This window comes from Pungitius pungitius, chromosome 16 (assembly GCF_949316345.1).
Source record: "Pungitius pungitius chromosome 16, fPunPun2.1, whole genome shotgun sequence".
NCBI classification, from domain to species: Eukaryota; Metazoa; Chordata; class Actinopteri; order Perciformes; family Gasterosteidae; genus Pungitius; species Pungitius pungitius.
The window spans coordinates 8592005-8604371 of NC_084915.1; the positions used below are offsets into that span (position 1 = coordinate 8592005).

The window sequence follows — 12367 nt, forward strand, 5'->3', positions numbered from 1 at the left end:
ATTTGACCCCTCAGTCTTACTGTATTTTTTAATTGATTTAAATAAAAGACTGAAAAACTCTGTTATAAATGGCTTGCAGGATTTTATAGTACAGGAGAATATATTTTCAATCACGTTTTTAAACTTTTTTTTTTCAAATATTGTTTTGGTACATTTCTACCATAACAGGGTTTATATAAATCCGAACTGTTAGGAAGCGTAGAAAATGAGATAGCTTCATGAACAGTATATTTATAAGGACCTTGGTTACAAATGTTATTATAGTAAGCAAGTTATTCCACATATCTATATTAGAATCAAATCATTCAAATTTTCATTATTTCCAAGTCATTAAAATATTTTATTGCCAACAGTCAACATTTATTACATGAAAAGGGCATAAATATTAAGGAAAGAGGAACCATTAAACTGCATTGTTTAAAGTGCAGACTTAAAAGTTAATGTAGCAGCTGCAATTAGAAAAGTAAGGAAGAAGAATGAAGAATTTATCAAAGTGTGGGATTTATGGGTGAGGATTTACTTGGAAAATGTAAATACGTCCTAAGCAATACATATTGCCAGAAAATGTTGTATAATAGGCCCCTTTGAAATTTCACGGCGATCTGTGGTATTCTTGTTATTTTCAAGACAAGTTGTTCGATTGTTCATTCAAAAAGTACAAAGAGCAGTGAAGGCCTTTCGCCACTAGAGGGCGCCGCGTCCAACCGCCGCCTCCCCCGGGGACAGGGATTGGGAGGCTGACGGGAAAACATGGCAGCTTCCTTTTGTTGGTGGGGATTTACTGCACTCCGAGGAGGGATTTAAATCACATCCCTTCGGGTGGATAGAGCGATCTGAGTCGGTTTCCCCGCACCGTCTGTCCTCAAAACTCTCGAAGCAGGGGGAACATGGAGAAGAGCGGCAGCGTGGACAGTTTGGGCTCGAAGCGCTCCTCCTCCCGACAGCCGAGCGTCGACTCATTGTCCAGGTAGCCGAGCCCACCGCGACGCCTCTCTGGGCTAACGTTAGCTCCAAAGTTTAGAAAACTGACCCCGGAGACTTCGTGTACGTGCATTTACGAGACGTGAGCTAACAATGGCTGACCCCTAATGCACTTGTTTGTAACGTGAATTCTTCGCGTGAGGTCAACGCGGTGAATACACGCGACTGATGACAAGTCATCCGCCCGGTTGTCTTCGTTAATTAACTGTTAACTGTTAATTATAAGGTGAAATACTCATCCGTACTGTGAAATGAGATAGAAAAAAACAAAAATATGAAGGGAAAAAAATAACTGTCATAATTTCCTAACGTCACACCCCCACGTGACGCCTTCTAATAACTCACACGAATTCATTTTGACAGACAACTTAAACTCCAGTTACACATCTAAATCTGTTGTTGTTATTCGGCCAGTTATTTTATCAAATAATGTTTCCGGCACACGTCAAAGATGCCCGGAGCGTGTCCAACATTTCATTCCTCGGCATTTCATCTCTCGCCAGTACTTCCACTTCTCGCTCGGACCGGTCCGCGCAGGCCAAGCCGCCCTTCGCGATGTCCGCCGAGTCCGTGGCCACCTCCGCAGAGCTCTCCCCGGAGTTCAGGGTCTGTAGCCTGCACGTAATTCACTGGCATCCTACGACTGCTCCACCATCATTTTACCTAATGATAATGACTAGATTGTGACTCTCCTCTTTTCTTCACCCCTTCAGGTGAAGCCCAAGACTGAAGCCAAGGTGTGCCTCCTCATCCGTTATGTACTACCTATCACAACACTTCATATGATTACCCAGCAAATATCGTGGGTCCAGGTAAAGAGACTGCTCCACGTTAGGAGTTTAATTTGTATGAAATGTTTCCGGCAGGTGTTCAGAGATTCAGGCAAAGAAGAGCCACAGTTACTTCCAAATGAAGCTGTGCAAGACATGGGTACGGTCTCTTTTTAGCTTACTTGCATAAAGTAGACACTTTATCATCCAACCATACAAATATTTTTGATATAATTGATAAATCTGTTTTATTTTATAGCCCAAGATGTGACTTATTTCTGTCCTTTCATTGGAGCACTGAGGGGAACAGTGTTAGTTACCAACTACAGACTTTTCTTCAGATGCATGGACAGGGTATGCTTCATGTCTTTTTTTTGTCCAAAGCACTTAAAGCAGAGTATTTTGAATCTGTTTTTACTAATGTGTTGTTTGCTTCCAGGAGCCAGCATTCGTGCTGGACCTTCCCCTCGGGGTGGTGAGTCGCGTGGAAAAGATTGGAGGTGCATCGAACAGGGGGGACGTGTCCTACGGATTGGTTTGTAAGGTGAGTAAGGTGCAAATGTTCTTGAATAACTCCCTGTTTTTTTTTCACCTCATTTCAGATGTTTGTAGGTTGCTGATCTAAGACAGTTATACGGTGCCATGGCTAATGCATAGAGGACAAGCCTCGTCTCATCCGTGACAGAAATCATAGTCGTTCAGAAAGGGATCAACATGCTCTATGTCCACAGTATCCTACAAAAAATGCAGCTTTGAATCCTGCGGTTTGACCATGACCTGCTTCTCTGCCTCTCTGCAGGATATGCGTAATCTACGCTTTGCACACAAGCAAATGGAGGACACTCTCAGGAAGTCCATTTTTGAAGTGCTGGTCAAATTTGCGTTTCCTGTTTCCAACGGGCTGGTGAGTGATTGTCAGCCACACCGTCGCTGCTCTGCACTGTCGGCTGGTGGATGAACTTCTCTTGTACTCTCCACAGCAAATATACGCCTTTGAATACGGGCAAGTCTTCCCTGAGAACGGATGGAAGGTGTACGACGCTCTCTCGGAATACAAAAGACAGGTATTTAAAAAACAAAAAATGCTCACCCTGATGTTACAGGAAGCCCATTGCATTGCTGTGTTATGTGTGTTTTTAAAGGGTATACCCAATGAAAGCTGGAGGATAACAAAAGTAAACGACCACTATGAGGTTTGCGACACATACCCGTCCACTCTGGCGGTGCCTGTCAACATACCGGACGAAGAGCTCAAGAGAGTTGCTGCCTTTCGAGCAAAGGGAAGGATACCAGTGAGTGAGCGGCATGGATCTTAACAATTCCTCCCCTGTGCAGCTGGATTGTTGGACTTTGCGTTGTCTTATTGGGGGTCGTACTTTGTCTGTTTGTGTTTAGGTGTTGTCATGGATCCATCCAGAGAGCCAGGCGACGGTGACGCGCTGCAGCCAGCCCATGGTTGGGGTAAACGGGAAGCGCAGCAAAGAGGACGAGAAATACCTGCAGGCGATCATGGACGCTAATGCTCAGTCCCATAAACTCTTCATCTTTGATGCGAGGCCCAGCGTCAACGCCGCTGCAAACAAGGTTCCCTGCATGTGTTTAAAAGGGAAACTCAGGCTCTGCTCCCTAAATGGATGAACCATCTCATCGACAACACCGTCACCACTTTTTTTTTTTTTTTTTCCCTCTCCAGATGAAAGGCGGCGGTTATGAAAGCGAGGACGCGTATCAGAATGCCGAGCTGGTGTTCTTGGACATTCACAATATACACGTGATGAGAGAGTCCCTCCGAAAGCTGAAGGACGTGGTCTACCCCAACATCGAGGACTCCCACTGGCTCTCCAATCTGGAGTCCACCCATTGGCTCGAGCACATCAAGGTGAGCACCTGATCTTAAAATGTATTTTTACTGCAAGATGAGCCAAGTCCCAGGCTCCTGAACACGTTCCTTGTATGCACGTTTCGCAGCTGATCCTGGCAGGAGCGCTGCGGATCGCGGACAAGGTGGAGTCTGGGAAAACCTCCGTGGTGGTGCACTGCAGCGACGGCTGGGACCGCACCGGCCAGCTCACCTCCCTGGCCATGCTGATGCTGGACGGTTACTACCGCACCATCCGCGGCTTCGAGGTGCTGCTGGAGAAGGAGTGGCTGAGCTTTGGTCACCGCTTCCAGCTGGTAAACACGGCTTCACGCACCCGGTTTCAATGACATCAGCGGCCTCCCCACTCCTGTCACCAATTGTGCTTTTCCTCTTCTTCAAGCGTCTCGGTCACGGCGACAAGAACCACACGGACGCAGACCGCTCGCCTGTTTTTATCCAGTTCATCGACTGCGTCTGGCAGTTGACTCGCCAGGTAGACCGTAACGGCTGAAATGTGGAAAAAGCATCCTCACCATAACACGGCCTTTCAGGGACACTAATATATCTTTTTTTCGTTTAAGTTTCCTGCAGCGTTTGAGTTTAACGAATACTTTCTGGTAACCATCCTGGACCACCTCTACAGCTGCCTGTTTGGCACCTTCCTGTGCAACAGCGAACAGCAGAGGTTGAAGGAGGTCAGAGCATTTTGTTTTTTAATGAGACGTTTTAACGTCAGGCGCAGCAGCGACGCGCACGGAGCGCTTGCTGCTGCTTCGCAGTCAGTGTCACGACCGCCGCGTCTTTTTTTCATTTTACAGGAGATTCCCAAGAGGACGGTGTCGTTGTGGTCGTATGTGAATAGCCAGCTGGAGGAGTTTACCAATCCTATGTATGTGAACTACTCCAACCATGTGCTGTTCCCTGTAGTCAGCCTACGTCACCTGGAGCTCTGGGTTGGCTACTACATCCGCTGGAACCCTCGCATGAGGCCTCAGGTATGTTTTAGAAATCCGTCTTTGGTTGCCCCGTGGTGATTTTAAGGTGACTAGTTTAGCACTCCCTACATGCTCGATTGTAGCTGTTGAACTCCACACATAGTTTTCATTGTCTTTTTGTTGTTGTTGTTGCTGCTGCGTAGGAACCCGTTCATCAGCGCCACAAGGAGCTGCTGGCGAAGCGGGCGGAGCTGCAAAAGAGGGTGGACGAGTTGCAGCGCGAAGTGACAAACCGCTCGGCCTCTTCTTCCTCTGAGCGCGCGGGCTCGCCCACGCGCTCCATCACCCCCGTGCAAACCTTTGTTTGACACAACTTTGACAGCGCAGCGGTCACTCGCACTGCAGCCCTAAATCATCTGGCCCAACGCGGCGCCGCAAAGGAGCCGTGCGGCAAACCGGGCGTTAACACAGAACCACGAGTGTCTGATGAGTTTCCACCTCTAACAGGTCGTGCGGAGTCTGCTTGCAACAGTAGCGCGTCGGTCTCTCCTTTACTACAGCCATATTGTACTCTTCCTCCGGGGTCGAGAGGGCATGTAACCAGAATAGCGAGAACATAACCACCTACAATCAGTTTTGAATTTTTGGAGCACACTAAAATATTGCTCTGTTAAAATACGCACGCCTTGTACACTTCATAGGGACTCAACTTAATTTCTCTACACTGCAAATGTTTGGAAAATGAAAGCAGTGCGGATGAAGCAATTGTGAAGATGTACAATCGCTGCAAAAATGATTTTGAGCTTTAGTACTATACAACTAAATGGCTCAGAGTTGTTAAATATTGTTTAATGTAGCTCAAGGGCAGCAATACTAGCTTCTTCTCAAGTCAGTGCTTTTAGATTGTTGTGACCAAATATTCATGTTTCACATATGACATTCCTCTGTTTTGTTTTTCTAACTAGATATTTATTATCCTTTCCAAACTGTATTTATGGTTTACAGACACACACGCGGTCTCATGTCATACATTGGTTAGAGACGGTACCATGCAAGATTAATAAGCTACGCGGAATATGCAACAGTTAATTTCTTCGAGTTAATAGTCAGCTACTTAGTTATGCTTTTTAAACCTAGTAGACAAGTAGTTTATAGGCAGCAGAATGTGTAACAACTAATAATTTGATTGGTGGTTTTCATATTTTAATGAAGAACTGTGCCTTGATCTGAATGACTGAGTGGGAGAATCAAAAGAGAAGAGAGTGTGAGCTTTTGAAATGCCAATAGAAAACAATACATTTTTGCTTGGCCATGTGAATACTTCCAATAAAAACAACTCCATTTCAAGGAGTTTTTATGATTTGTTACATTAGTGGAGCGTGAACACAAGCCATTCCAGTTTATTCCTTGCCTTCACCTATTAGTGTTTCAAATTATAGCCTAGCCCAGATTACATTAATTATATATTGTTATGATTATGGTCTTTCCACAAAATATATGAAAAATAAATGTTTTTATGAATTCTGACATTTATGGTGTGAATGTGCTTGATTGTAATCATAAACTGAAGAGGCTCTGAAAACCTCTATAATCAAGCTGTTTCACTCACCTAAATATTAGCCATACATTTACTCATTACAATTTCTTTGATTTCATTTTTTATTTTATTTATGCCCATCTCTAATTAATGTATGTTGCCACTTAGATTGCAATACTCTGTTTCTAAATTTAGTTAATAAAGTTGGACTGTATGCACTTCATTGCTTCAAAACACATTCTGAGAATTGAGACACTGCGGGCAACTAAAAGAATCAAAAGTGTATCAACATATTTGTGTTCACACACTTTGTTTACAAAGGTCAGGCCACTGGAAAGAGACAGGAACTGAAACCATCTTTCTATCCATCATGGCAGCTAAAGTAAAGAAGGTTATTATACCATTACAACAGTTGATATCACACCAAACGTTACGGCTGACTTTTATTTAAGGGTCTTTAAGTAATAGATTGAAACTTAATGGAGTTTCTGCACCAAATTAAGCTTGAAACCAGGATATCTAGGACCCCGTCAATGTATGCAATGCAGAAAACTTGGGCTTGATATAATACAAAATGACCACATAACCTCATTCTGTCAATGCTGATTGAAATGTTCAGACCTGAGATCTAATTGGTTGGAAAAAAACACTGTGTCTCACATGACGTTGCTAAATATCATATATGTGAAATATCTTTGGTGGAACTGATATGTATGAATACATTTTGTATTTTCAAGTATCATACAGATACATGTTGGTGGCTTGAGGCAGTACTTTATCTTCAATAATGTAACAGTTGGAGGGTTGCCGGCCCTCCGCTGCGTGTCGGGCCTAACTACCCCCTCCAACTGTTACATTATTAAAGATAAAGTACAGCCTCTCGTACCTTTTTGCTTTAGTACATATGTGTTTATTTACATAAGGATCAACATGTATCCATCATGTACAGAATTAGCGGTTATGTGTGACAGCGCAGACAATGAGAGAGTCTCACTGAGCCTGAGTTAATTTTAATGTCAGTGTTTCACCCACATGGCGATAATTTAGAGATGCTGCAAATGGCCCCACACTGGTGATTATCCTGTGACTTTCTAGAGCTCCTGATCAGCCGGGGCCCCGGGGCCTTCACATTCAGTCATGTTGTGGTTGATTCAACTGGGAGCTCAGCTTACACCCATCCATGAACATGTGTAGCAAATTGATTTTTTTCAAAGCATAATGGTCTCGTTTTGAGATGACGTAAATGACCACTCCGACACGGTGAGACAACCGCAATGATGCCCGGTGCCATATCAGTCCAGGTGTCAGGATCAACCAAAGTTAGAAAGTGCTTAAATTAAAGAAATGATGGCGTGTGGCGTCGCGCTGCGTCGGGTGGATCCGGGCACGTGATTGGCTTCGCGCTTTTTAAACTGTGAATCCCGCGGACGGACGTCGTGTCGCGATAGGTTTCCTTTCTTCTGCTGCTGGAGCCTTCGACCTCTTCCGGTTACATGAAGACGACGCCGTCGATACAAAAAGAGAGAGAAGGAAAACAGGACCAGAAATACCTTTTCTGGGCGAGAACAGCGGAAACTTCATGTTGAAATAGCCAGATACGCGTGGACCGCTCGCTTATGCCACAGAATTACTGATGCTTGATGTCGAGCTGGTCCGGTCGGACGCGGTATGAGCAGCGAGAGATCACACATATTCGGAGTTTATTGTTCTCCCTCTAGCTAGAAGCTACTCCCCCGTCGCCCTGCGCTACCTAGCCCCAGCTAGCTAACCTAGCACCAGCTAGCTAACGCCAGCTACCACCGGACGCCAGCGCGACCCGTGGCTTCCTCGCGGTGAAATTAGCCGACGGCTTGTAAAGGTAGCGGGGGAACGGAGGTGAGGAGGAGGAGGAGGAGGAGGAGGAGGAGAGGGGGGGGGCGGCGTTGAGCCGTTTGTGGTTTCGCAGCCGGACGTCACGCTCACCTCTTCTAGCTCGTGTGCGTCAGGTCGGGTGAGGATGGCAACGTCGGCTCTGTACGCCTGTACGAAGTGTAACCAGCGGTACCCCTTCGAGGAGCTGTCGCAGGGCCAGCAGCTGTGCAAGGTGAGTGCAAACTAGAGAAGACGACGACAACATCATCATCATCATCAACAACCCCGAGCGTGGTGGTTTGTGAGTGTGTTTATGGCTCGCGCGGTGTGATGGTGTTGGGAGAGAGATCAGATTATGCAACATATTTTATCCGTCCATCCTGGAGGCGGTGACTCGTAATCTTGTTTAGATAATTTAGTACGGAAATAAATCCTGTGGTGGTGGAAATCTGTAATAACACAATCCTTTTTAGTTGCTCGAATGTAATTCATGAGTCATTGACATATTTCTACTTTTTGAGAGGCTCTCTGTATGTACATGCCAACTTGTTGCTCTCGTAGACATTTTGGTTGTTGTTGCCGCATTCTGTTCCCTCCCTTCTCCGCTCAGCAGACTGCACTGATTCATATTTGTATTCGATGCTGGGGAGGCGTTATCACTTTGTAAACTTCCTTCAAGGGGGTTTTCCCCGGGAACTCTGATAACTTCTCTTTGCACAGGACCGTGAAGGCACAAGGTCAACCTGTGACTACTATAATGCACTTGGTCGAACTTCTCCCTTTTCAAACTCCGAAAGAAGCCCAACTTAAGTCATCCAACAATGGCTTTTGGTCCTACTGCAATAAACAAAGCTAAAATATAGAAGCGGTTACAGCACATTTTACTCTTTCTCCTCTGTGCACCCACAGTCAGGTGTTTGTATCCAACAAACATCAAAGTGTGTTGCCAAACAGGGCGAGTTGCGACAGTCATTTCTTTTGTGATGTGTTTGTTGCAATTGCACAATTTTAATTATCACACTCACGAGGATATTTCTTTGGTTTGCTGCCACAGGAGTGTCGCATCGCACATCCAATAGTGAAGTGCACATTCTGCAGATCTGAATTTCAGCAGGAAAGGTGAGATATGTGCTCCTTTGTGAAAGTGAATGTTGTGGCATTTTATTGCATTTATTTTTTGCTGTAAATCCCTTGTTAATTCTTTCAGTAAAACCAATACAATCTGCAAGAAGTGCGCTCAGAATGTCAAACAGTTTGGAACAGTGAGTAACAAGTTCCTTCTTTTTGCTAAAGCAGCTTGAACACTGCTTGAGCTTGTGTTCATTAAGCTGCACTGAGTGCATTTATTTTCAGTCCGTCATGTGTAAATTCCCTTTTTAACATTGTTTTTGATCTGTCTTTACAGCCCAAACCCTGCCAATACTGTAACATCATTGCAGCTTTTATCGGGACAAAGTGCCAACGTTGTACTAACTCAGAGAAGAAATATGGACCTCCGCAGACCTGTGAGCAGTGCAAACAGCAGTGCGCTTTTGACCGTAAGGAGGAGGGCAGGAGAAAGGTAACAACCATTTATACATTCGGTCTACTTTAACAGTGAAAGTGTAACATAACTTATTCTAAACTACTGACTCCTACTTGTCTCACAGGTGGATGGGAAACTCCTGTGCTGGCTCTGTACTCTGTCCTATCGCCGTGTCCTGCAGAAGACCAAGGAGCAGAGGAAGGGCTTCGGCTCCTCCAACTCCTCATCCCTGAATGAGAAAGACCACCACTCCAGACCTCACCATCATCATCATCACCACCAACACCAACAACAACAACAACAACACAGACACAGCAGCTCTCATCACAAGTATGTCTTCTCTTTTGGAACTGTTGATTTTTGTTTTTTCAAACATTTTCAAATTTGGTTCATGCCACTACGTGGTTTCTTAGATGAGGTAATGAGAAGATGAAAATTGAGTCCAGCCAACTAACAGCTAACTTATCTTTTCAGACTAAGTGGGAGTTTGAGTCCTGAACAGGAGCAGGGACTGTGGAAGCAGAGGTGAGACTTACCCCCTCATTAGAACTGCGTAGTATACATATCGCACAACAATTTGTTTTTAGGCCCAAATGTTTCCGTGTCATTTTACATTTCTTTCCAGCCATAAATCGTCTTCAATCCAGAAGGAGACTCCAAAGAAAAAACCAAAACTGGAGATGAAGCCATCCAACGGGGACAGGTATGATAAAAATTGTAATTATTTGGCAAAAACATGGTAACAAGATGCATATTAGCCACCTAAAAAAACCCAACACTTATGGCAAGTTTTGGCATCATGCTCTTTCCTTTCTCCCAGTAGTAGTTCCATCACCCAGTCGATGGATTCTGGCGGAACCGACAACTTCATTCTCATCAGCCAGCTGAAAGAGGAAGTGATGTCGTTGAAGAGACTTCTGCAGCAAAGGGATCTGACCATTCTCGAGAAGGACAGAAAGGTTGGTCATCGGCCTTGCCCGACCTCATCTCCAATGAGCTGAAGTCACGCCATATATTTTCTGTGCTGATTATTAATTTCCTTTCCAGCTGACCGAGATCAAAGCAGACTTTCAGTACCAGGAATCCAACATGAGAGTCAAGATGAACCAAATGGAGAAATCGCACAAAGAGTCTATGGAGCAACAACAGGTGGGAAACTAAATGCAAAAGGGACATGTCACAAAAACACTCGCCAAGGTCCACCCATTCTGCGGTGTCAATGTCACATTTGGGCAAAATTTCCTTTGGAATATTTTTAGGAAGGTTCTTAAGTTGTTTAATTAACACTGTCTTGATCATACAAGTTTGTAATGCCCCCTTTGTCTTTTGGTTAAATACGATGTATATGTATGTTTGTATTCAGTTCATACTCCAGGTGATCAGGACGATGCATCTTATTTCCCCACCTCCTTTTGTTTCCACAGGGCAAGAACAGGGAGTTGATGAAACAAGTGGCAGCCCTCTCTAAAGGGAAAAAGTTTGACCGAACAGGGAGTTCTCTGCTGTTGCCCTAACAATAGGCCAACCGAGGGGCAACGACACAGAGCGGCTTCATTGTTGTAACACTGAAAGTCTCCCTCTTGTGTTTTCCTCATTGCCATTAACATTGATAACTTCTTAACTGGTGAAGCCAGCGACCATGTTGTACATGGAGATCAATTGTTTAATCGAAGAAACCCTTCTCTAAATGTCAGCATATTTTATGACAAATTCTGCATTGGATGGGACCTTTGGATGGAGTGGAGGACGGAGCCCTCGTTTTTAACACTGCCGGGCCAAAACAAAAAAAGCATGGTTTGCATATGTGGATAGCATTCTGTCAACTCAAATGTATCCACATACTTTTTATGGATGTAATGCAATTTATTTATTCAACTGTATTTCTTAGCTTTTTTTATTTCCTCACAACATACTAGGAGGATATCCCACATTTTGGGGGGTTTTCTTCAATAGCAATTAGTTCTATTTTTCTAAAATGTATGCGATTGTGGAAGAGAAGTTCTCCTCGATGGAGATGCTGCGAAACTTGATCATGTATGCAAACTTGGGACGGATGACCACGGAGTTGCCGCTCTGCAGTACAGAACCCTCTCAGTAACACTTCATAAAACAACCAATGAACACTTCAGAACTACACAGTCTGTCTAGTTGAGAGACACCTCTTGGCTGCCCTGTTTCTCACTGTGTGACAGCTGTAGTGCTTTGCTGTTTTCTTTAGTGGAACAATTGTAATACTGCATGATTTTACTGCCAGACAACGGGTGGCAATTTGGTCTAACTTCTTTTCCCCCCCTCCCTTTTTATTAGTTTTTTTTAAGAATCACTTGTATATGTATTTCTGGGGTCAGCCATTCTATTTAAACTATTGCTTGTATCTGTTTTAGTAAGTACAGTATGTGTATTGTAAGGCCAGTTGAACTATACATGTTTGTAGAAAATGCTTTTTAAAGGAACACCCCTATCACCTTGCATTATTGGGCTGGTTTCATACTCACTTTTGTACTTTTTCCAAACCAAGTGTTTTAAACTTATTAAACTGGCTATACTGTTTTTGTTTGCTTACCTTTATTGACCATGACTGTTTGCCTTTTTAAAAGGCAGTTAGGGCTCCAAGACTTAACTAAGGTAAAATATTGTTGATGTTGAGTGCAAAAAGAATCCATCCCACTAGTCTGATTTAAGGCTTTATAAATAGCCAGAAGACCAATGGGTCCCGTATCGGAAAGGATGAAGCATGTACCGAGACACATACAGTTAACGACTCTATAATAGAAGCCTTCCGTCTTGGCAAACAAAAGGGGGCCATCATAAGAAACGCACTATATTTCTACTCTTATGAACGATACATGTACGTTAATAACGACATTGAACAGGAAAGTTTTGCTAGATGAAACTCAAAAGGGAAGG

The 12367-nt window shown here is 44.1% G+C and overlaps 2 protein-coding genes across 3 annotated transcripts; both read left to right on the forward strand.

Annotated features, from left to right (window-relative positions):
• The first annotated feature begins 689 nt into the window (after positions 1 to 689).
• mtmr2 (myotubularin related protein 2) lies at positions 690 to 6076 on the forward strand. The gene is made up of 16 exons (XM_037467483.2): positions 690 to 967; positions 1485 to 1587; positions 1695 to 1718; positions 1848 to 1911; positions 2011 to 2105; positions 2191 to 2295; positions 2551 to 2655; positions 2732 to 2815; positions 2894 to 3043; positions 3147 to 3335; positions 3445 to 3630; positions 3720 to 3926; positions 4013 to 4105; positions 4194 to 4307; positions 4431 to 4607; positions 4751 to 6076. Exons 1-16 carry the CDS (start codon positions 888 to 890, stop codon positions 4913 to 4915), a joined length of 1941 nt encoding a protein of 646 aa, XP_037323380.1. The 5' UTR covers positions 690 to 887; the 3' UTR covers positions 4916 to 6076.
• A 1905-nt stretch (positions 6077 to 7981) lies between these two features.
• fam76b (family with sequence similarity 76 member B) lies at positions 7982 to 11996 on the forward strand. 2 transcript variants are annotated; one of them, XM_037467485.2, is made up of 10 exons: positions 7982 to 8167; positions 8990 to 9054; positions 9143 to 9197; positions 9341 to 9496; positions 9585 to 9790; positions 9935 to 9985; positions 10086 to 10163; positions 10281 to 10419; positions 10508 to 10609; positions 10885 to 11996. In XM_037467485.2, exons 1-10 carry the CDS (start codon positions 8081 to 8083, stop codon positions 10972 to 10974), a joined length of 1029 nt encoding a protein of 342 aa, XP_037323382.2. In that variant the 5' UTR covers positions 7982 to 8080; the 3' UTR covers positions 10975 to 11996. The 2 variants fall into 2 exon arrangements, with proteins under 2 accessions (XP_037323382.2, XP_037323383.2); XM_037467486.2 differs by having other exon boundaries at positions 7983 to 8167; positions 10284 to 10419.
• The last annotated feature ends 371 nt before the right edge of the window (positions 11997 to 12367 follow it).